Consider the following 25818-nt stretch of genomic DNA (forward strand, 5'->3'; position numbering starts at 1 on the left):
CCGGAAATGTCTCCAACTCCACACATAATGTACACACTGACACACACACAGACACACACACACACACACACACCTGTCCAAATGAAAGGCAGCGATCTCAGCGTTGTGTCTCTCCAGATCAGAGAAGTAGAAGAAGTCCGGGGGTGTCTCCTGTTCCCTGGTCTGCCTGGAAGACACAAAGGTCGAGGCAACGTTAGAAGAATGTTAGCATTAACAAAATCCTGTTCAGTATGAAGCACAACTGTCTGTCTTTATTTGACCCTGCTGGTCATCTACTGTAGCCTTAATGGCCACATGTACCCTCCACCGGCCACATGTACCCTCCACCGGCCACATGTACCATCCACCGGCCACATGTACCATCCACCGGCCACATGTACCCTCCACCGGCCACATGTACCCTCCACCGGCCACATGTACCATCCACCGGCCACATGTACCATCCACCGGCCACATGTACCCTCCACCGGCCACATGTACCCTCCACCGGGCACATGTACCCTCCACCGGCCACATGTACCCTCCACTGGGCACAACCAGAAGAGGACTGGCCTCTCGGAGCCTGGTTCCTCTCTAGGATTCTTCCTAGCTTCCAGCCTACTAGAGAGTTGTTCTAACCACTGTGCTTCTGCATCTGCATTGGTTGCTCTTTGTGGTTTTAGGCTTGGTATCTGTAAAGCACAACTGCTGGTGTAAAAAGGGCTTTATAAAATACATTTGGTTGATTGATTGAACATTTAAGGCCACGAGCACCAGAGTTCTCCTGCACTGAAAAGATACAGTAGGACAATGTAGTGAACATTTTCCTAAAGTGCAAATGAATATGAAATCATTTGAAATCATTTATGAATGTGAGTAACCAAGATTTCCCCCAAGTGACTGCATTAGGATCTATCTGCATATCTATAGCTAACATTCAGGCTGCCCAGATGTGCATGTCTGAATTGTCCCCCTTTTCCATAGCACACCATAAAGGGACTAGGGTGCCATTTGGGACACAGACAGTTTAAGACAGCGGGACCCAGCAGTAGAGTACAGTGAGCCACACGGCTGCTTGAGTTTCCTGTTCATATCCTGTAGCAGCTCCTTCAGCCCCTCAGGCAGACAGTTAGGACAGACAGGACAGACAGGACAGACAGGAGACATGGAACATGGTCTGTCTCAGCTGCTGTTGCTGGTGCTGCTTGGGGCTGCTGATACTGTCTGTCTGACTGATGTCTATTGATGTCACTTGTTAAATCCACTTCAATAAGCGTAGATGAAAAGGAGGAGACAAGTTAAAAGAAGGATTTTTAAGCCTTGAGACAATTCAGATATGGATTGTGTATGTTTGCCACTCAGAGGGTGAATGGGCAAGACAAAACATGTAATTGCCTTTGACCAGGGAATGGTTGTAGGTGCCAGGTGCACTGGTTTGTGTCAAGAACTGCAACGCTGCAGGATTTTTCACGCTCAACAGTTTCCCATGTGTATCAAGGGAAATGGTCCCCACCACCCAATGGACATCCAGACAACTTGGCACAACTTTGGAACGCTTTCGACACCCTGTGGAGTTCATGCCCGACGAATTGAGGCTGTTCTGAGAGCAAACTGGGGGTGCAACTCAATATTTTGAAGGTGTTCGTAATGATTTGTACACTCTGTACTGTATATTCACCGTTTTAGATGTAGTGAAATACATTTTACACAGACTTAAACAGTATTGCACTTAACTGACACAAACAACCAGCCATACAGTCACTTGAGGACGAGCGCCGTTGAGAAAACACGTATCCTTCTCTGAGTCTCCATCTGTGGACCAGTTGTATCAGGGGAATGAGGCTGAAAAGCCTGCTTTGTGTAGGAGATGTGCTGACTGAAACTTTTCCATGGTCCTGCTTGTGCTTACGAGATCTAGCCAGGCCAGTGCTGTACTCAGTGTACTTTATTAATATATCTGTCTGGAGGGAGAGAGGGAGAGAGAGATGGAGGGAGAGAGAGAGAGATGGAGGGAGAGAGAGAGAGAGAGAGAGAGAGAAAGAGAGATGGAGGGAGAGAGAGAGAGAGAGAGAGAGAGAGAGAGAGAGAGAGAGAGAGATGGAGGGAGAGAGAGAGAGAGAGAGAAAGAGAGATGGAGAGAGAGAGAGAGAGAGATGGAGAGAGAGAGAGAGAGAGAGAGAGAGAGAGAGAGATGGAGGGAGGGAGGGCTAGCACTACCAGCTAAGACACAGGCTTTGCTGATTCATTCATATCCTGTCCCTCTCTTTCTCTCTCCCTCTATATCTCTACCTTCCTCGTTCTCACCCTTTCTCTTTCTCCCATTCCCTTTCTTTCTTTCTTTCTCCCTCCCTCCCTCCCTCCCTCCCTCCCTCCCTCCCTCCCTCCCTCCCTCCCTCCCTCCCTCCCTCCCTCCCTCCCTCCCTCCCTCTTAGTGACAGTGATCTTGTTGACAGGGAGAGGGCAGCAGAGATGTCACACAGTAAAAAAGAGAGAACACTTTAGCATCAGTATGACCACATAGAACGAGTCAAACGGTAATGGCAACTGAGGTACTTCCTTATATGGATACGGTAGTGGTAAAATATTTGTAACTCCATTTATACTCAATGTATGAAGCGAAAAAATAAAACAGATCAAGTGAATAAACTGGGAAGTTTCCGGGGAGTTTTCTAGCACACTAGTTGTTTCTAGCAGTTTGTTGACCCTGTACAAAACTCTAGCACTTCATCAAGCTGATACGGAAGTTGCAGAGCTATCGGTTGGATTTCTGGAATCCCTCATTTTATTTCTGAGGGATTAGTTATTTTTCCTTTCTCACCCTGTCCTATAAAACAGCACAAAACAAGGCAGACAGCTAGGATTACGTAAGTCACAGACGCCAGTTTCGACCGTGCTGGACAAGCACAATTGGACCTGTGTGTAGACAACTTTGACAATGCAGAGGTAAAAGGAAAAAAAATGACTGAACTCTGATTCAGTGGAAGAGGCAAGGTATGCTGCTTTCATATGTGGGCAAAGGTTGAACGCTTCTGATAGAATACAATGGTCCTAGTGTCTTTTTCTATGCAACGGCAATAGAAGTGTGTGAGATGCTGTTGATGTGCAGTCTGCAGGCTGTCGCTTACACACACTCAACAGAAATATTTTATGACAGAAAAAAAGGGGACAAAGGCCACCACTTAGTCAATGAAAAATGTAGACTAATTAATCATGAGGCTTATTATAAAGCTTTTACTAAGGAATGATGGGCATAGAATCACAGAAACAAAAGGCAAAAATAACTCATATTTTCATCCAACAGCCTTAATTTTGTTATGAGACCAGATACATTTAGCTGATTATCCACGTAGTATTCTTTACAATGATTTAACAGATTTTCTCACAAACGTCTCCATTACAACCCTCTTGATGTTTGCGAAGCTTGGCTGGCTTGTCAAACAGGCCTGAGCCTGTTTGACTTTTGGTCTCACATATGATGACTTGTTTTTTGAGACATTGGACCAGACCTGTGCTGGTTCATGGATACACATTCCTCTCCGTTTTTTATATTATGGGGTTTGCCCACATCCCAGTGGGTGTAGCTGATTGGTTGGCCCACAAGTCGACAAATTTCCCTTCTTTCCTTCTGTTGTTGGCGGCGATGTGAGCCCACTGGGCGTGAGGGATGAGTGACATCCATACAGACAGACAGACTGGTCAGTATAACGTCAGTGGTTTCCTGTGTGTTCCAGCCAGTCTCTGCCAGCTGTAAAGCGTACATGTACAGTATAGGACTGCACCTGCTGAACAGCCCTGAAGCCATGGTGAGGTGCATTGAGGTTCCTGTGTGTGTTCCCCTCCATACGGGATCTAGAGGTAGTCCTGTATGGTTAGCTCAGCTGGCTAGTGCATGGTGCAAACAATGATAAGGCTGCAGGATAACATACTCTGCCCCCCCACTGCAGCAGTGTACCACAAGGCTCTGAGTGACCTTGTAATGACATTTAATTTCTGCTGCACCTCCAGCCAGCTACTGTAAGGGGAGGAAAGGAGGGTGGGAAGGAGTTAAGGAGGGAGGGCTGGAGGGCTGGAGCACTGGGGGAGATCCATCATCTATATGTAATCCACAGCAAATGTAAGACCCCCATCTAACAGGCATCTTTGTCTGGGCCTGTGATAGGATCATATGAGGGAGGGAGGAAGGAAGGGAGGGTGAAGAGTGGGGGAGAGGCCGTCATTGTAAATAAGAGTTTGTTCTTAACTGACTTGCCTAGTTAAATAAAGGTGAAATAAAAAATATATATAAACTCAGCAAAAAAAGAAACGTCCTCTCACTGTCAACTCCATTTATTTTCAGCAAACTTAAAATGTGTACATATTTCTAGGAACATAACAAGATTCAACAACTGAGACATAAACTGAACAAGTTCCACAGACATGTGACTAACAGAAATGGAATAAAGGGGGGGACAAAATCAAAAGTAACATACAGTATCTGGTGTGGCCACCAGCTGCATTAAGTACTGCAGTGCATCGCCTTGCTGTGAGATGTTACCTCACTCTTCCACCAAGGCACCTACAAGTTCCCAGACATTTCTGGGGGGAATGGCTCTAGCCCTCACCCTCCAATCCAACAGGTCCCAGACATGCTCAATGGGATTGAGATCCGGGCTCTTTGCTGGCCATGGCAGAACATTGACATTCCTGTCTTGCAGGAAATCACACACAGAACTAGCAGTATGGCTGGTGGCATTGTCATGCTGGAGGGCTATGTCAGGATGAGCCTGCAGGAAGGGTACCACATGAGGGAGGAGGATGTCTTCCCTGTAACGCACAGTGTTGAGATTGCCTGTAATGACAACAAGATCAGTCTGATGATGCTGTGACACACCGCCCTCCACCCCCAAATCGATCCCGCTCCAGAGTACAGGCCTCGGTGTAATGCTCATTCCTTCGACGACAAACGCGAATCCGACCATCACCCCTGGTGAGACAAAACCGTGACTCGTCAGTGAAGAGCACTTTTTGCCAGTCCTGTCTGGTCCAGCAACGGTGGGTTTATGCCCATAGGCGACGTTGTTGTCTGGTGAGGACCTGCCTTACGACAGGCCTACAGCCCCCAGTCTAGCCTCTCTCAGCCTATTGCGGACAGTCTGAGCACTGATAGAGGGATTATGAGTTCCTGGTGTAACTCAGGCAGTTGTTGTTGCCATGCTGTACCTGTCCCGCAGGTGTGATGTTCAGATGTACCGATCCTGTGCAGGTGTTATTACACGTAGTCTGCCACTGCGAGGACGATCAGCTGTCCGTCCTGTCTCCCTGTAGCGCTGTCTTAGGCGTCTCACAGTACGGACATTGCAATGTATTTCCCTGGCCACATCTGCAGTCCTCATGCCTCCTTGCAGCATGCCTACGGCACGTTCACGCAGATGAGCAGGGACCCTGGGCATCTTTCTTTTGGTGTTTTTCAGAGTTAGAAGAAAGGCCTCTTTAGTGTCCTAAGTTTTCATAACTGTGACCTTAATTGCCTACCGTCTGTAAGCTGTTAGTGTCTTAACGACCGTTCCACAGGTGCATGTTCATTAATTGTTTATGGTTCATTGAACAATCATGAGAAACAGTGTTTAAACCCTTTACAATGAAGATCTGTGAAGTTATTTGGATTTTTACTAATTATCTTTGAAAGACAGGGACCTGAAAATGGTACGTTTCTTTTTTTGCTGAGTTTATAAGAAAAATATAAAATAATATTAAAGATGATGAACCTAAACCACACTGCATTTTGGTCCAATTCTTACAACAACGTCCATGACATAGAGCACCGCCCTATGCGACTCCCAATCACATCCAGTTGTGATACAGCCTGGAATCAAACCAGGGTGTCTGTAGTGATGCTTCTAGCACTGAGATGCAGTGCCTTAGACCAGCGCGCCACTCGGGAGCCACCATACCGGGCCAACGACAAACAATGAGGTTCACTAAGTAATTGCTTCCTGTATGCCCACACTGAGAGAGGAACAGAGAGAGATAGAGGTAGATAGAGAGGGAGAGAGACAAAGAGAAATGGGGGGAGAAAGACTGAGAGGAATGGTTAGAGAGAGAGAGAGAAGCAGCCCATGCCTAGTAGGAGTTCAGCTCAGTGAGAGGCTCCATAAGCCAGTGGTAAGAATATTATATACCTCTACGCTACTGCTAAGAGGGTCCCAACCTGCTTGGATTTTCCAAATCTATTTGGATATTGTGTCGCGTACTTAAACTTTCTCACTTGGCACCAACTCAATTTAGCACAACCTCTCTCTCGCTCTCATTTCGCAATAACCAGACCAGACACACTTCAACGTGACTAGTCACGTGTTCACTCACTGAAAAATGTATTATAGGATTATGTCGCTTACAAACAGATTTTTGCACAAAAATATACTTTTTTTCCTCCCTTCACATTTCTAATTTTCGAGGAGGATCCGCCACTATGTGGTTGACAGGGGAGTACAGATTCAATAAAGCCTGAAGGAGCATAGTAAATTGAAATTAAGTGTAGTGGGTGAGTATATGTAAGCTTTGGGTGAATGCTTGCACTGGTGAGATGGGAGATGTGTTTTCCTCTTCTTCCACAGATAACCAATAGTCCCTCGCGTATCTATCAGCGGGAATCTCAGAACACACACAGGGCAGAGCTGAAGCAGCTCACTAGACTGAATTTCAAATCAATGTTACACAACTCGTTCTGGCCTCTGATATTTTTGGCACACCGGGTGAGAAACAGCCAGAAGGAAACAGAAATATTCCCTACTTGAGATGCAACATACTGTACTGAAATAGACTACATATTGATAAAGTTGCATATACATGCATACTAGCCTGGATAAAACCGACTGAATCACGCTCACCACTGTTTCACAGCTTTAGTCCATTTTAACCAGGCTATATGCTTATAGGAAAATACTAATGACGATCAGAAGGCAGGTGCTTCGGTTATCACCGTCGCTAGATGCTGATGAGGTTTGAAATGAATGCAAGACTGAGCTGGATGTTGAGGTATGGAGGGAGAAATATTCTCTGATCTACAACAAAAATATATAGCTGCCTTTATAGTACATTCGAAGCGCTGTTCACTTGCAATACGTTCTCATCAGAATAGAAAAGAATGACATTTAACCATTGTAGTTATATGCCACCGTCACGACTTCAGCTGAAGTCGGCTCCTCTCCTTGTTCGGGCGGCGTTCGGCGGTCGACGTCACCTGCTGCTCCATTTTTCATTGATCCATTTGTTTTGTCTTGTTCCCTGCACACCTGGTTTTCATTCCCCTATCACACTGCATGTATTTATTCCTCTGTTCCCCCTCATGTCTTTGTGTGAAATTGTTTGTGTTACGTGTTTATTGTTGACGCGCCATACTGGTTTGATTATACCGTGTTGTTCACGAAGATGTTTATTGTTAAACATATATTATTGTGACTGTTTTGCGCGTTTTGCACTTTTGCCTTTTGGCTGGAGGTTTTGACGCAGTTGCGTCCGTCTGTGGGTTTCTCCTGCCTCAATAAAGTGTGCGCCTGTTCACAACTCTCTGCTCTCCTGCACCTGACTTCTCCACCAGTACGCACACACCTGACAGCCACATCATATTGGTCACGACAGACCTAAGCAAAACCCAGGTATCTGAAAGTGATTATGCCCATACCAAAGAACAACCACAGACACAAATCACGTATTCTTTAAAAGTCATCATTATAGCTTAAACATTCGTCCTGTATACATCTGAATAACATAAGTTGAATGGAAACAGTAGCGTTGAACGACTTGGATAATAATAATAATAGATAGAATATTCATATATTCCAGGGCTTGGAGAATTAGGGGTCATTGTGTTTTTTAATTAGACTTGCTCCTGGTGGTTCCTGATGAGGTTTACTGAGAATCTTTGCTCTGCAGCACCATCCTCTCCTCCTCTTTTCTCTCTTCTACACTTCTCTCCTCTGCTGTCCGCTCCTCCAGACTCCTATATCCTCTTCATCTCATCTCTTCTATCCTCTCCTCCTCCCATCTCCTCTCATCTACGTCTCCCATCCTCCTCTCCCAACTCCTCCTCTCTCTCCTATCTTATCCTCTCTCCTCCCATCATCTCCTCCTCTACTCACTCCCTCTCTTCTCACATCCTCTCACCTCCCCCTCTCTCATCTCCATTCTCCTCCCATTATCATATTCCTTCCCCTCCTGGGATGTCCTCCCTCCTCTCCTCCCCTCCTATGCTGTGGATGAAAGTGTACCCCAGGCACCATGCAGGCTGTCTGTCTTGCACTCAGACCGAGTTTCTGTCAAGGCACATTTCAGACCAGGGAGAGAACTCTGTCTACACTCTCACTCTCTCTCTCTCTCTCTCTCTCTCTCTCTCTCTCTCTCTCTCTCTCTCTCTCTCTCTCACTGTCTCTCTCTCTCATATACTGTATATATTGATGTGTATGTGAGTGTGTGTTCATACTTGTGCAAGTCTCTGTATGTACTGTATGTGTGTGTGCTGCCTGTGTGTCCCAGTGCTCCAGCCACCCTGTGGGTGGTCCTGTCTGAGAGGGGTATTCAGGGCCTGACATATGGGTCCTCTACTTCTGGGTAACCACCCAGGGCTTGGCCATTTACACTCTATGCTGGTGTAGGGCACAAATCAACATAAGGTTAACACATAATAACACAACACCACAAAGGATCATGGTCTACTTCCTAGACAGGAATATCACTGTACCACTACAGTGTAGTTACCACAATACACACTCTAAACCCAATGTCCCGATTGATAGGTCTTTGAGCATCGACAGACACAACTTGTTGTTGAAAGGGGTTCATTCCTCTATTCATATCCTGTGTTACTGTATGTGTTTAATGTTTAGTATATCTTCATACATTTGTGACAAACAGCAGAACATTGACCCACAAAGTGTGAATTAACATCTATGAAAGCTTTGTTACTATGGCTACAGTATATTCTCTAGTTTGTTCCGTAGGCCCACAGCTGTTTAGAACCATCTCTGCTATTCTTTATCCTTAATTGACTGGCAGTCGGAGCATATTCAGCCAAGATCTCCAGAGTTTAACTCTCCACAGACAGACTGGTGCTCAGTCAATGATGGCTCAGAACAAAAGAGCTGGGATCGCTGTGAAGACCTGCCGTAAAGCTGCAGAATTATACTGGGCTTTTGGGATCCTTCACACAATCGTCTTAGTGGGCTTCCTGGAATCACAAGTTCAGTTGGAGTATGTAAGTAACGTACTGCATATTATTTATATTTCCATGAATCCATTTACTTCCATGAATTCCAGTAGCTAGCTCTACTGTATGCTGTTTTCACTGCTCGCTAGGCTTAGGGTGGCAAAGGGTGGGTATATAACTGGAAACGTTTGAAGTCTACCAGTAAACTACCTGAATTTTGCTATCTTTCAATAATTGTATGTAATCTATCACAATACATCTAGTGGCCATTTTTGGTATCACAGGTGTCTGTAGTTATCGCTGGCCCTCTCTCTGGCCTTACCACATGTAAAATATATGAAATAATTCAATAAGATGATTTTAAAACATTTAATGACAAAGCTGTAAAACATTATCCTAAATATAAACCATTAACTTAGTGAATACCATTGGTGTTTAATATGATGTTTAATATGATGGTTTCAGCATGAAATATCTCTATTTTCTTTCACACTTTTATTTATTTTACTATGTCAATATGTATTTGTTGTCAATATTTGGCGTCAAACTGTTGGCCATTGTGAAAAAATTCAATAGTTAGACGAGTTGCAGAGTTAATTGAAAATAATGTAATTGTTGATTAGATACTTTTCCCATTAACTAGGCTATTTTCTCTTGAACCATATGTTCTATCTACAAGACACTCATGAGCAATATGGACACAGATATAACAAAAACAATATTATGTATGAATATGTTTTTTAAAAACCAAAGTTATGATAGATTGCTATAGATTTTCTGTTAATTATCAAATTTATTGAAGATTCCAGTAACTTTAGTAAATTACTGGTAGCTTTGCAACCCTAGCTAGGCTACTATATTGTGTATGTAAAATATGTTTGGTTTTACAATGAGTTGAATACAAATTTAACATTGATGAAATAATTTGACTGCCTTGCTTTAAATAATTCACAATGATTTAATAATGTCACTACTATTTTCCACAAGGCCACGTAATAGATGAATGTAGGCTACTAAAACCCAGCTTTGTAAGCACTAGTCTTTTTCTCCTGCAGCTACAGCACTAGCAATAACTATGCCATCATCTGTTCTGATCTGATTACTGATGTGCTCTTTACTAACAGATGTGCATTTTAGAACAGGTGTAGCTCTTTCCTGCAGTCAAATGACCTAGTGGCCTCATGGGTGGAACGCTATTCATATTTTTCATCATTTCATTTTAATTTTTTTTACATTTCTGGTGTTTTTATGAAAACGTTTTTTGTTATATTTCAGTCTTCTGCGATGTATATAAAGTGTAATACTGTGACGCAAACTCAAAATGTAATATATTTAAACTCTATATATGACATGGTACATGTGTCTTCTCTTTTTAAAGTCCATAACCATGTGTATGAGGTGTATACTTTTGTTTAAGACTACCAAGAACTACTATTTGTGACCCTGACATAGCCCACTGCAGTAAAAGGTTATTAAAATGTCTTCATTTTGAATATATCAGCTGGGGATGTGCCAGACTGTGGAGACAATTGTGCGTCCCAAATGGCAAACAATTTCCTATTTAGTGCACTACTTTGTATTCCCTATTTAGTGCACTACTTTTGACCGAAGTAGTGCACTACACAGGGAATAGGGTGCCATTTGGGATACAACCCAATATATACAGTATCTCCTAGTGGGACAAAGTTATGGGGTGAATTGAACTGTCGGCCACATATCCAGTATTAGCCTCAGGTCCTGTGAAGGCTATTGGCTCAGTGGCTTCCTATCTTCCTATGGCCTTTTTTTGTGTCAGTCAGGGTGTCTACAGGGTAAAAACAATACCACAGAACGAACACTGCTCAGCATCTCTCTCTCTCTCTCTCTCCCCCTCTCTCCCCCTCTCTCTCTCTTTCTGAGGAAACCATGTTCCATGTATATGTCCACCATCAGTCTTTACATCATTCATAATCCACCATTTTAGACTAGATTTCTTGGAGGGCATTAGTTGGGAAATGCATGGCCATTATTTTCCTCATCAAGAGCATGTGGTGGGTCGTGAAGAGAAGGAAGGGAAGAAGGGAGGAGAAGAGGCGAGACGAGGTGGTATAGCTGAATAAGCAATGACACAGAGATTAATTCTCATCACCAGCTCTGCTAATCTCTAAATCTGCAATTTACTATGTTATAAATAATGGTGGCGTAGTCGGCAACACAAAAACACAGCGACTTTACAAATTACAGTTCAAGGTTCACGCAAACAAGAATAGGTCACATTAGGTTGATTCTAGAGGTGTGTCCCAATTGGCACCCTATTCACTATATAGGGTGCTACTTTTGACCAGGGCCCATTGGGAATAGGCTGTCATTTGAGACCAGGTTTGTTGAGGAAGCCTGCGTTGTGCTCCGTATCCAATATTGGGATTATGATTATCCCCTGAGTTGGAGGTGGAACTCGGGGGGGGGGTTACACTTCAGTAGGCTGAACCTGAGTGATGCTTCTCCAGGGATGAACTCTTCCCAGGCTGCAACGGGTTTCGTGCTAGCAGTTAGAGGAGAGGCAGGAGACACCCTGAGGCTAGCCTGGTTCCAGCTCTGTTTGAGCTGTCTTGCTAACTCCTTTGGCTGGCAATGACCATAGGAGTTGGCAAGACAGCACAGATGTGGAACCCGGCTAGCCTCATGGTGTCTCCTGTCTCTCCTCTAACTACTCCAACCTCCATCCATAGCTGGATGCTCAGCTACTGTAGCTAAGTTACGATGTCACAGCCAATGGAAAACAACACCAGGAAACAAGAACGATGAGGACTGAGAAGTGATCTCTCTCTCTCTCTCTCTCTCTCTCTCTCTCTCTCTCTCTCTCTCTCTCTCTCTCTCTCATCTCTCTCTCTCTCTCTCTCTCTCTCTTCTAATACTGAGATACTGTATATTCTGTTAAGCTTACCTACAAGGGGATTAGCGGTTTTCAATGTGGCAGCGATGGAATGAACTCTGAAAGGAGGTGATCCTTTCTTAGACTTTTAGGGATGAAAATAAATTCATGATAGACTTTGTGGCCGATTCTGAATTACAGAGTAAGCAAACATGGCAGAGGAGGACATTCTCGTGTCAATGTGACGGTTAAATATCAAAATACACAAGGCCGGGGGACTATATTGAACAATGAATACTCCCATAGATTTGGTCGTGTGAAGGGAATACAAGCATACAATCACAGTTCCTCTAGCAGTTAGAGCTTATAGTTTAGCCTAAAATACCCCCAAAGATATGGGGTCTATTAATTCATGCACACTGCAGAAAACCGAAGCAAAAGTATTTTCAATGGAACACTTTTTGCAACAAAAACTAGCTTTCCTTTTTAGACAAGTTCAGGTTAATCCCTTCCTGTTTCAACCCATTTTCTTCCGTTTGGTTCCTAGTGAATACACCCCTCTGTTGTAGGGTTAAAAACTGTCCTATGAGAAAGAGGATACAATACTGTAACTGGTATTTTTTATTTATTTATTTTTATTTAACCTTTATTTAATTATAGTCTTGGTAGCAAGACTAAAATCCACCCATCACACTGGATCCTTCAGCTATCCTGATGAGGTATCTACATCGGTACAGTACAGCACTGTGACAGAACAGTGATGCAAGCCGGGTATGTTGGGAATGCCACATGCTGTCTGAGAGTTATTTCCTCTCATAAAGTTGCGTCTGGCCCGGCACTCTGGGCAGATATAAAGGAATCATGTGAAGTGGGAGAAAAGTCAGGAATTCATGTTCCCTAGAGAAGAGCAGCCAGTTGTTTCAATCCTTCACAGGTTTAGAGAGAGAGAGAGAGAGAGAGAGAGAGAGAGAGAGAGAGAGAGAGAGAGAGAGATGGGGACACAGAGAGGGAAGAAATAAAGAACGTAAGAGGAGACAGAGGGAAAGTAATGCCTACAGATTTACAAATGTAATATTATAAAAAATGTAATAAAATGTTGAATGCAAAAATATGTCCCCATCTTCCGTAACACTAGCCCTAAAAGCGTCAACAAAGGATCAGAAAGTGGCACAAAGGCCTGTCGCTATGGTAATGAGGACAAGCTGTATGGCTTTCAGCCTCTTAGTGCTGATAGGGATCGTAAGCACTTTCCACTGCTTGTCCCTGTGTCTCAGCCCTCAGCCTGAACACAAAATCAATGGGTATTTACCAGAACGAGTGTCCCAAATGACCCCCTACTATACCTACCATATATTGCACTATTGACAAGAGCCCTATGGGCCATGGTATGTGTGCATTCGGAAAATATTCAGACACCTTCCCTTTTTCCACATTTTGTTATTTTACAGCCTTATTCTAAAATGGATTACATAAACTTTTTCCTCATCAATCTAAACACAATACCCCATAATGAGAAAGTGAAAACAGGTTTTAAGAATTTTTTGCTAATTTATATATTTATTTTAACAGAAATGCCTTATTTATATAAGTATTCAGACCCTTTGCTATTGAGCTCAAGTGCATCCTGTTTCCATTGATCATCCTTGAGATGTTTCTACAACTTGATTGGATTCCACCTGTGGTAAATTCAATTGATTGGACATGATTTGGAAAGGCACACACCTGTCTATATAAGGTTCCACAGTGCATGTCAGAGCAAAAACCAAGCCATGAGGTCGAAGGAATTGTCCGTAGAGCTCAGAGACAGGATTGTGTCGAGGCACAGGTCTGGGGAAGGATACCAAAACAATTCTGTAGCATTAAAGGTCCCCAAGAACACAGTGGCCTCCATTTTTTAATGGAAGAAGTTTGGAACCACCAAGACTCTTCCTAGACCTGGTTGCCCGGCCAAACTGAGCAATCGAGGGAGAAGGACCTTGGTAATGGAGGTGTCCAAGAACCCAATGGTCACTCTGACAGAGCTCCAGAGTTTCACTGTGGAGATGGGAGAACCTTCCAGAAGGACAAACCACTTCTGCCGCACTCCACCAATTAGGCCTATATGGTAGAGTGGCCAGACGGAAGCCACTCCTCAGTAAAAGGCACATGACAGCCCGCTTGGAGTTTGACAAAAGGCACCTAAAAACTCAGACCATGAGAAACAAGATTCTCTGGTCTGATGAAACCAAGATTGAACGTCATGTCTGGAGGAAACCTGGCACCATCCCTACGGTGAAGCATGGTGGCGGCAGCATCATGCTGTGGGGATGTTTTTCAGCGGCAGGGACTAGGAGACAGGATTGTCGGGATTGTCGGAAAGATGAACAGAGCAAAGTACAGAGAGATCCTTGATGAAAACCTGCTCCGGAGGTTCACCTTCCAACAGGACAACAACCCAACAACGCAGGAGTGGCTTCGGAACGAGTCTCTGAATGTCCTTGAGTGGCCCAGTCAGAGCCCGGACTTGAACCTGATCAAACATCTCTGGAGAGACCTGAAAATAGCTGAGTAAAGGGTCTGAATACTTATGTAAATGTAATATTTCATTATTTTATTTTATTTTTATTTAAAAATTCTAAAAACCTATTTTGGTTTTGTCATTATGTGGTATTGTGTGTAGATTGGTGAGGGAAAAAACAATTCAATCCATTTTAGAATAAGACTGTAATGTAACAAAATGTGGAAAAAGTCAAGGGATCTCAATACTTTCCGAATGCACTGTAAATGCCCTATGGGCCCTGGGCAAAAGTAGGGAATAGGGTACCATTTGGGATGCAGTCTGCTCCTTTTTATATATTGAGCCTCCTAGTATTCAGCAGCACCAAATACTGTAGGTCTGTGAGCTAGAAGCTGAAGAGAAAAAGTGTATGTGAACGTGTCATGAAACTGCAGGGTTAGCAGAACGCTCCTCCCTGGCTTGAGCTTGTCAGTGGGTAAACAAAAAAGTTGGAATACAACTCTCTCTCTCTCTCTCTCTCTCTCTCTCTCTCTGGCATCTGTGTTTAAGCAAGGTTGAAAGAAACGTAGAAAAAAAACACTTACAATGTACTTCTGGATACAAAGTGTGGGGGAGAGCACTTTTTCTTTGGCCAACTGACAAAGTTGCTAAGGATATACATGCGTCAAGACTGCACTGGTAACTAACCCTCGACCCTAATTACGTTATATTGGGGTCGCAAGATCTCCAATCTCCAACCAGGGAAAACAAACGTGGGTTTTTAATGTTTTTAAATCTAATATCAGGTTCTCGTTCTTCCGACAACTCAAGGCAGGTCTCACGGTGGAACTTGGCAGGCAGGTCCGATAGAAAGTGAGCCGCTAAGAGGGAAGGGGAGGGTTGTGGGAAGACATGCCAAGATCCAATAAGGCCCAGTGTTGGAGTGCGATCAAACATTTCTGTGAAAAGGTTCTTCGAAAGGGCCTCTTGAAACCCACTGAGCAGAGCCTCTGGTGTAGAGTCCAGTGATCATTAAGAATGTATTCAATGATGGTCAAAGCATTTGTCCGACAACAGTGCAGTACTAAATTTGAGCAAATATGTTCATTTCAGGCAGGCAATTATTTCCATGACTAAGCAGAAGATTGAGACCATTTATGTGTGTGTGTGTGTGTGTGTGTGTGTGTGTGTGTGTGTGTGTGTGTGTGTGTGTGTGTGTGTGTGTGTGTGTGTGTGTGTGTGTGTGTGTGTGTGTGTGTCAACTTAGTGCAATTAATTGGGTCGTGACTAAACATTTGAGCCTTCATTATTATCCTCCATCTGTGTGGGTTCATATCTGGAGAAGACGTGTCATCCATTAGTTTGACCTAATGAGAAGTTTGGTTCCTCCAATTTACCGTCTGTCTCTCTATCTCTATCTCTTTCCCCCTCTCACTCACTCACTCACTCACTCACTCACTCACTCACTCACTCACTCACTCACTCACTCACTCACTCACTCACTCACTCACTCACTCACTCACTCACTCACTCACTCACTCACTCACTCACTCACTCACTCACTCACTCACTCACTCACTCTCTCTCTCTCTCACCCTCTCTGCCTCTCTCTCTCTCTGAAAACAGAGATAATAGCCTAGAGTACAGGACTACCTACAGCCTACCTAACTGTTTCCTTGCCACTTTACCCCTACCTATACAGTATGTCCATAGCCACCTCAATTACCTTGGACCCATGTTCATTGACTCTGTACTGGTACTCAATGTATATTGCATTGTATTTGTAGGCCTATGTAGCCAAATTGTATCTATGATCGTATGCTGTCCATTTCTGTTTTTTATATGTTCTACTTATATCTGTAAATTAACCAATGATATCAATGAAAAAGAGCTTTATAAACACATTTTATTGATTTGATTGATAGCAAGCAACACCCGGGTCATGATTACAGACACCTGTACATGTCCTTTGACACTATATATTCTAGTGACCCGCTGTGTTTGTCATTATACCCTGATGAAGACAGCTTGTCTGTCGAAACGTTCTCCTAGTGTGGCACTCCTTTTCTTTTTCAAGTGTTCTACTCTGCTAGCCAGCACCTCTTTCGCCTCCAGAACTCCCTGTATATAGCCATGTTTTTTTTACTCATTATTGTTATTTGTTATTCGCTGTGTATTTATTCCTTGTGTCATTATTTCAATCTTTTTTATTTTTTATTTTTTCATCTTTATCTTTAACTCTGCATTGTTGGAAATGACATGTATGTAAGCATTTCATTGTTAGTCTACACCTGTTATTTACAAGGCATTATGACAACTAAAATGTGATTTGTATATCTCTGCTCTTTCTATCTTAAAGAGTTCAAATGTATCTCTCTCTTCTCTTTCTTTCCACAGTTCTCTCAGCTCTCTTAACTGTTTCTCCATTTGTTCTAGAGTCCCAGCTGTCTGGCATGTGTGGGCTCTGGCTGGCAATTCCAAAGCCTGGTCGGTCAGCTAGGGTCACTAGGTAGGAGCCCAGCTCTCCATGACCCTAATCGCTCTCCCTCTCTGTCTCCCTCTCCTTAGACAAAGGAGTACCACTGGCCCTCCTGCTTCTTCTCTCCTCTTTTCCTCTCTTCTCCTTCTCTATGCTCTACTTCCCTCTCCTCTCATTTCCTCTCCTCTCCTTCTCTCTCCTCTCCTTCTCTCTCCTTCACTCTACTCTCCTTCTCTCTCCTCTCTCGCCTCGCCTCTCCTCTCCTTCTCTCTCCTTTCCTTCTCTCTCCTCTCCTTCTCTCTCCTCTCTTCTCCTTCTCTTTCCTCTCCTCTCCTCTCTCCTTCTCTCCTTTCCTTCTCTCTCCTCTCTCCTCTCCTTCTCTCTTCTCCTTCTCTCTTCTCTCCTTCTCTCTCCTCTCTGTTTCTACTTAAAGGACCTGGACGTACCACAAAAACAGTCAAACAGATAAACATCCACAACAATGGCAGTAGCAGTGAGCGAAGGGCTTGGCACTCAGCAGTGGCAGTTTATTTTGGACTCTCGCTCCCTCTCCCAAAACAACAACAGCATCCCGTGAGTGCTGCTCCGTGGGGTTTATAGACACGTCTGCCATTTTCCCTTTAATTAATCCAAAGTGAGACTCATTAAAATGCCATTTACCGGCGGTGCATGAGTGATGACAGAATTGTGGTGATTTAAGAGCTCTGTCTTTTATTTAGCGTCCTAATAAATAGACTGCACAGCCTCAGCTCCAGTGTGAAACTACATTCAACTCAAGGGTTCCCTACTGATTACTAGAGAAACTGGAATCCTCCAAACAGGATTTCTGGAAAACCTGTGAATTTGGGGAAAATTAGCAAAATTCTGCAACTCATAACACCATTTTGCTAAAAGTATTTTTGTAAATGGATTTGAGTTTGAGGTCTCAAATCAAGAGTGTTTGTGTTTGTACTGTGTTTTTCCCCAACTTTCAGTTTTCTGATTTAGATCTGTCAACATCCTTGTTATTCTGAAAGTGGTTTATAAGGACAAGTCCTAAATGGAACACATGCATCAACTGCTAAATGGCGGGTTCAAGATGTCATTGTGGTCAGAGAGTGGGCGATGGTGGTGGTGGAAGTGGGGAAGCAGTTGGAAAAACACCTTGGGGGCTGTGTTTATTCCTGTGTAAGGGTTGAGCATACTGGCCATAGTCCAGCATCACCACACTCAAGGGATGTGTCACAAATGTTGTACTATGGGCCCTGTTCAAAACTAATACGCCATGTAGGGAACAGGATGCTTTATGGGATGCAGACAAGGACATTTCATGTAGGGAACAGGATGCTATATGGGATGCAGACAAGGACATTTCATGTAGGGAACAGGATGCTATATGGGATGCAGACAAGGACATGTCATGTAGGGAACAGGATGATATATGGGATGCAGACAATGACATTTCATGTAGGGAACAGGATGCTATATGGGATGCAGACAAGGACATGTCATGTAGGGAACAGGATGCTATATGGGATGCAGACAAGGACATTTCATGTAGGGAACAGGATGCTATATGGGATGCAGACATGGACATTTCATGGAGGGAACAGGATGCTATTTGGGATGCAGACAAGGACATTTCATGTAGGGAACAGGATGCTATATGGGATGCAGACAAGGACATGTCATGTAGGGAACAGGATGATATATGGGATGCAGACAAGGACATTTCATGTAGGGAACAGGATGCTATATGGGATGCAGACAAGGGCATGTCATGGAGGGAACAGGATGCTATATGGGATGCAGACAAGGACATTCCTTGATTTCTATCTGCCTACTGTAGGTGAGAGCAGGGTGCACATCTAAAAACAAATCCCCAAGATCTGCTTTTCTTTTGTGTGCTCCAGGTTATTTTGACTGTACAGTGGATGGATGGTAATAACCAGTGGTGGAAAAAGTACCCAACTATCATACTTTGTAAGTAAAGATACCTTAATAGAAAATGACTCAAGTAAAAGTGAAAGTCACTCAGTAAAATACTACTTGAGTAAAAGTCTAAAAGTATTTGGTTTTAAATATACTTAAGTATCAAAAGTAAATGTAATTGCTAAAATGTACTTAAGTATCAAAAGTAAAAGTAAAAGTATAAATTATTTAGAATTCCTTATATTAAGCAAATCAGACGGCACAATTGTCTTGTTTTTTATTTATTTACTGATAACTAGGGGCACACTCCAACACTCAGACATAATTTACAAATGAAGCATTTGTATTTAGTGAGTCCACCAGATAAGAGCCAGTAGGGATGACCAGGGATGTTCTCTTGAGTGTGTGAATTGAACCATTTTCCTGTCCTGCAAAGCATTCAAAATGTAACAAATATTTTTGGGTGTCAGGGAAAATGTATGGAGTAAGGAATGTTTTCTTTAGGAATGTAGTGAAGTAAAAGTTGTCAAAAATATAAATAGTAAAGTAAAGTACAGATACCCCAAAAAACGACTTACATTTTTACATAAATACTTTACACCACTGATAATAACTACCCACTGTGTACATGCTACCAGACCTATTATAATGAGACCAAAGACAGTACACAATTCACTGGCCTGTATAGCATTGTAATAGCTTGGTCCCTATAGCATTCTCACTGCACCCTGAGGATATGTGCTGCTGGTGATGAGAGCCAGTGGATCAGCCTTATGCTTTCCAGTGTTATTGATGTAGATGAGATGAATACCATGGTCAATGTATCATCCCGTAACACCATTACAGTGTGATGCATCATGGTATAGAAGAACTAGTCCTACACATCCCATCAGAGCAAGGACACAGAGAGACCGTACCAAAGGTTGCTGGATCTAATCCCCGAGCTGGGAAGGTAAAAATCTGTAGTTCTGCCCCTGAGCAAGGCAGTTGCCCGGGCGCCGAAGATGTGGATGTCGATTATGGCAGCCCCCCACACCTTTCTGATTCAGAGGGGTTGGGTTAAATGAGAAAGACACATTTCAGATGAAAGCATTCAGTTATACAACTGACTAGGTATCCCCTTTCGCTTCCCTTTCCCATTCTCAACCCCCCATGGCTATATCTATCCATGCCTATCTCTCGAATCGGGGCCCTGTCCCACTGCGGACAATACCCAGCATGACCAAAGAGAGAGGGGGGGGAGAGAGAGAACAAGCGAGAGAATGAGAGAGCGAACGAGAGAGAAAGAGAACGAGAGAGAGAGAAAGGACGAGAGAGAGAGAGCGAGACCACCTCCAGAATCCACCTCCAGCACACAGGGGCTCCTCTGTTTGAACCGCTGCCCAGCCAGAGGGGAGGGAGAGCGGGGGTGGAAAGGAAATGGGTGGGAAAGGCAAGGCAACCTCCATGGATCAGGTTCCCATCCTCCAGGTGCCCAACCTCCACGGATCAGGTTCCTATCCTTCAGGTGCCTCCCTGACCTAGCCGATACCAGACCTGCTCACAATGGCCCCTGCTACATCCTGGACACACAAAGAACCCAGCGGACCAGCAACAGACTCTGGTTTAATTGGGAGACAATGACTTCTATTCTTGTGTCGTGTTTCTACTCCCTTCCCCTGGTTCGGGGACTTAAGAGAACAGGGAGTCATGTGGTGTTCAAGGAGTGAACTCAGTGAGACTAAGGGAGGTGAAGCGTTCCCAGCTCCCACAATGGAAGCTTTTAAACCTTTGTCTTTTGTCACAAAGCCCATGCTATAGTATACATGTTCATTGTCCACAATGCTCTCTGACAAAGTGCTGTTTGTTCATTGCAAAGTGTTGGTTAGTCATATAGATTACTAGTTGTTTTGGTAGCAGATCAATAGAGAAATGTCTGTCTCACCAGAGCTGGACTATTAAAGAACCATTATTTTTAGTTTGTGAAAGGGGTGGCAGGTAGCCTAGCGGTTAGAGCGTTGGGCCAGTAACCGAAAAGGTCACTGGTTTGAAACCACGAAAAATCAGTCGATGTGCCCTTGAGCAAGGCACTGAACCCTAGTTTCTCTGGATAAGAGTGTCTGCTAAATGACTAAAACGTTCAAAATGGATGCCTACAGGGAAATGTAGTTTCTTAATGATATGTAGTCTTGTAGAGTGGGTTGGTGGAGGGTGGGCCTAGACCTCCTGCTAGGTTGTGAGGAAGAAACACCACCACTAAAGGAAACGAAAGAAATACAACTGTGGGATTTCTCCCAACACCGCCTTGAAATAAAGTTTTTTCTAAATCTGAATGCGCAGCCAAAAACACAATTAACGTGATTATACGGATACAGACAGGGAGGAATTTGGAAAATGCGGGGCCATTGGCAAGATTTGACTTGCATGGGCTAAGTTGTTTTCCACCGAGGTGAAATACATTGCAAAAAGAGTGTGTCTTAATCATAGATGTTAGATTCACCAAACCAATCAGATGCCAATTCGTTTTTGAAATTCCTCACTGTTAAAAAAGAGACTTGCAGGGTTGAACTTTTTGTTTCACCACCTGCTTTGAGCAGACAGACACTGTGGCTCCTCATAACTTTAGGTTTGACTGTTCTTAAAAGGCATGTTTTATTTAACCTTCATTTTGATAGGCATCCATGCTGAGACCAAGGCCTCTTTCACAGACGAGCCCTGTATACACATCAATATACAATATACACATCAATATACATATCAATATTCACATTAATACACAAAAAGCAAAACACATTTTTCAGTAAAAAGGTACTTAATAACCTAACTCAGTGGACATCGACGGGTTGGAAGAATACTCTGGAGTTTAGGTTTCTTGGTTTGCTTTGTTCTTAAAACAAGCTCTCCGGAATCTCCAATATTCCTCACTGCATTATAGTCTGCATCCCAAATGACACCCTATTTCCTACTTAGTAGAGCCATATGGGCCCTGGTCAAAAGTGATGCACTATGTAGGGAATAGGGTGCAATTTGAGATGCAGTCACAGAGAAACAGGACTTTCAGCATTCCAGAGATTGAGAACATGGCAGTTGGCTTTCAGGATGCAAACGTTCACAAATGTCCCTTATTCATCTGTGGTGACAACCTAATAGTAACATTCCAAGCAAATGAGATAGAACAAGGTTGTGTAAAGATAAGGAATTGTCACGTCCTGGCCAGTATAAGGTTAATTGTTATTGTAGTTTGGTCAGGACGTGGCAGAGCGTATTTGTTTTATGTGGTTCGGGGTGGTGTGTTTGTGTAAAGGGTGTTTGATTTAGTATTTCCGGGTTTTTGGTTGATGGTCTATGTGTTTGTATACTATGGTTAGTCTAGTGTGTGTGTTTCTATGTTTGGTTAATTGGGGTTGGGACTCTCAGTTGAAGGCAGGTGTTGTCTATCTGCCTTTGATTGAGAGTCCCATATATTAGGGTGTGTTTGTGTGTGTGATTGGTGGGTGATTATTCTGTGTATAGCCTTGTGCCTTACCAGACTGTTTTTTGTCGATTGTTCGTTCTTTGTTATTTTGTATGTTCATTTTTGAAGATAATTAAAAATCAAGATGATTATACACATACCTGCTGCGTTTTGGTCCTCCATTTCCAACGACAAGTGTGACAGAATCACCCACCAACTATGGACCAAGCAGCAGAAGAAGGAGCAGAGGGACTTCGAGTTGGACTGGCGGGAGAAGTGGACCTGGGAGGAAGTTCTGGACGGGGCCGGACCTTGGCACCAGGCTGGGGAGTATCGCCGCCCGCAGTGGGAAATTGAGGCAGCCAAGGCAGAGAGGCGTAGGTACGAGGCCATGGACGCGCTGAGGGAGAAGCACGAGAGGCACCCCCAAGAAAACATTTTGGGGGGGCACACGGGTAGTTTCGCTAGGCGTAAGAAGAGCCGGAAGCCAGCTACCCGTGGTTATATGGAGGAGCGTATGGGGTGGAGAGCGCTATGTTTCGCTGAGGAGCGCACTATCTCACCCATACGCACGCACAGTCCGGTGCGCATTATTCCAGCCCCCCGCAGGTGCCGTGCTAGAGCGGGCATCCAGCCTGGTAGGAGGATGCCTGCGCAGCGCATCTGGTCGCCGGTACGCCTCCGAGGACCAGGCTACCCAACTCCCGCTCTACGCACGGCTACCATCAGGCCCCTGCACAGCCCAGTCTGCCCTGTACGAGTACCCCGCTCGTACAGGGCTACTAGTTCCATCCAGCCAAGGCGGGTTGTGCAGGAGGTAAGATCTAGACCGACTGTGCACCTCCATAGCCCTGGGTTTCCAGCTCCTGTCTCTCGTGCGGACCCGGAAGTGCGTCAACCCAGTCCGACTCGTCCTGTTCCCGCTCCCCGCACTAGCCTGGAGGTGCGTGTTCATAATCTGGTAAGCCCAGTACCAGCACCACGCACCAGGCTACAAGTGCGTCAACCCAGCCACGACAGTCAACAGTCGTCATCAGAGCTGCCCGCCAGTCAACAGTCGTCATCAGAGCTGCCCGCCAGTCAACAGTCGTCATCAGAGCTGCCCGCCAGTCAACAGTCGTCATCAGAGCTGCCCGCCAGTCAACAGTCGTCATCAGAGCTGCCCGCCAGTCAACAGTCGTCAGAGCTGCCCGCCAGTCAACAGTCGTCAGAGCTGCCCGCCAGTCAACAGTCGTCAGAGCTGCCCGCCAGTCAACAGTCGCCAGAGAGGTCAGACTGCGCTGAACTGCCGGAGTGGCCAGACTGCGCTGAACTGCCGGAGTGGCCAGACTGCGCTGAACTGCCGGAGTGGCCAGACTGCTCTGAACTGCCGGAGTGGCCAGACTGCGCTAAACTGCCGGAGTGGCCAGACTGCCCAGACTGTCCCGAGTTGCCAGACTGCCCAGACTGTCCCGAGTTGCCAGACTGTCCCGAGTTGCCAGACTGCCCAGACTGTCCCGAGTTGCCAGACTGCCCAGACTGTCCCGAGTTGCCAGACTGCCCAGACTGTCCCGAGTTGCCAGACTGCCCAGACTGTCCCGAGTTGCCAGACGGTCCAGACTGTCCCGAGTTGCCAGACTGCCCAGACTGTCCCGAGTTGCCAGACTGTCCCGAGCTGCCAGACTGCCCAGACTGTCCCGAGCTGCCAGACTGCCCCGACAGCCTGGAACGGCCTGAGCCGGAGCCACCTCCAGAAATAGGTGGGTTGGGGAGGGGGGGTGTAGCACAGTGCCGTCGTTGACGGCAGCCACCCTCCCTTCCCTCCCTTTAGAAAAGGGGAATTTTTTTTGGTGTTGCTTGGGGTTATTTTTTTGTTAAGGTGCTTCTGGGGTAGCACCTTTAAGGGGGGGGTACTGTCACGTCCTGGCCAGTATAAGGTTAATTGTTTTTGTAGTTTGGTCAGGACGTGGCAGAGCGTATTTGTTTTATGTGGTTCGGGGTGGTGTGTTTGTGTAAAGGGTGTTTGATTTAGTATTTCCGGGTTTTTGGTTGATGGTCTATGTGTTTGTATTCTATGGTTAGTCTAGTGTGTGTGTTTCTATGTTTGGTTAATTGGGGTTGGGACTCTCAGTTGAAGGCAGGTGTTGTCTATCTGCCTTTGATTGAGAGTCCCAAATATTAGGGTGTGTTTGTGTGTGTGATTGGTGGGTGATTATTCTGTGTATAGCCTTGTGCCTTACGAGACTGTTTTTTGTCGATTGTTCGTTCTTTGTTATTTTGTATGTTCATTTTTGAAGATAATTAAAAATCAAGATGAGCATACACATACCTGCTGCGTTTTGGTCCTCCATTTCCAACGACAAGTGTGACAGGAATGCAGAATTCTCTAATAAACAGAGCTGAACACAGGCAAGCCAGCTGGTGCTATTGTATTCTAGTCTGGTTCATCCTTGGGAGCTATTTCCAAACGCCTGAAGGTACTACGTTCATCTGTACAAACAATAGTACGCAAGTGTAAGCACCATGGGACAACGCAGCCGTCATACCACTCAGGAAGGAGACGCGTTCTGTCTCCTAGAGATGAACGTACTTTGATGCGAAAAGTGCAAATCAATCCCAGAACAACAGCAAAAGACCTTGTGAAGATGCTGGAGGAAACAGGTACAAGCGTATCTATATCCACAGTAAAACGAGTCCTATATCGACATAACCTGAAAGGCCGCTCAGAAAGGAAGAAGCCATAAAAAAGCAAACTACGGTTGCAACTGCACATGGGGACAAAGATCATACTTTTTGGAGAAATGTCCACTGGTCTGATGAAACAAAAATAGAACTGTTTGGCCATAATGACCATTGTTATGTTTGGAGGAAAAAGGGGGAAGCTTGCAAGCCAAAGAACACCATCCCAACCGTGAAGCACGATGGTGGCAGCATCATGTTGTGGGGGTTCTTGGCTGCAGGAAGGACTGGTGCACTTCACAAAATAGATGGCATCATGAGGGATGAAATTATGTGGATATATTGAAGCAACATCTCAAGACATCAGTCAGGAAGTCCAAATGGACAATGACCCCAAGCATACTTCCAAAGTTGTGGCAAAATGGCTTAAGGACAACAAAGTGAAGGTATTGGAGTGGCCATCACAAAGCCCTGACCTCAATCCTATAGAACATTTGTGGGAAGAACTGAAGAAGCATGTGTGAGCGAGGAGGCCTAAAAACCTGACTCAGTTACACCAGCTCTGTCAGGAGGTATGGGCCAAAATTCGCCGAACTTAATGTGGGAAGCTTGTGGAAGGTTACCCGAAACGATTGACCCAAGTTAAACAATTTGAAGGCAATGCTACCAAACACGAATTGAGTGTATGTAAACTTCTGACCCACAGGGAATGTGATGAAAGAAATAAAAGCTGAAATAAATCATTCTCTCTTCTATTATTCTGACATTTCACATTCTTAAAATAAAGTGGTGATCCTAACTGACCTAAAACAGGAAATTTTTACTAGGATTAAATGTCAGGAATTGTGAA

The 25818-nt window shown here is 44.5% G+C and overlaps 1 protein-coding gene across 1 annotated transcript in view; it reads right to left on the reverse strand.

Moving 5' to 3' along the window:
- LOC106598296 (extracellular serine/threonine protein kinase FAM20C) overlaps positions 1-25818 on the reverse strand; it is a 64936-nt gene that overhangs the window by 20031 nt on the left and 19087 nt on the right. Inside the window, exon 4 of the mRNA XM_045719963.1 lies at positions 74-166. Coding sequence (XP_045575919.1) covers positions 74-166 — 93 coding nt within the window. The remainder of the gene's footprint in view (positions 1-73; positions 167-25818) is intronic.

This window comes from Salmo salar, chromosome ssa06 (genome assembly GCF_905237065.1).
Source record: "Salmo salar chromosome ssa06, Ssal_v3.1, whole genome shotgun sequence".
Classification (NCBI taxonomy): Eukaryota; Metazoa; Chordata; class Actinopteri; order Salmoniformes; family Salmonidae; genus Salmo; species Salmo salar.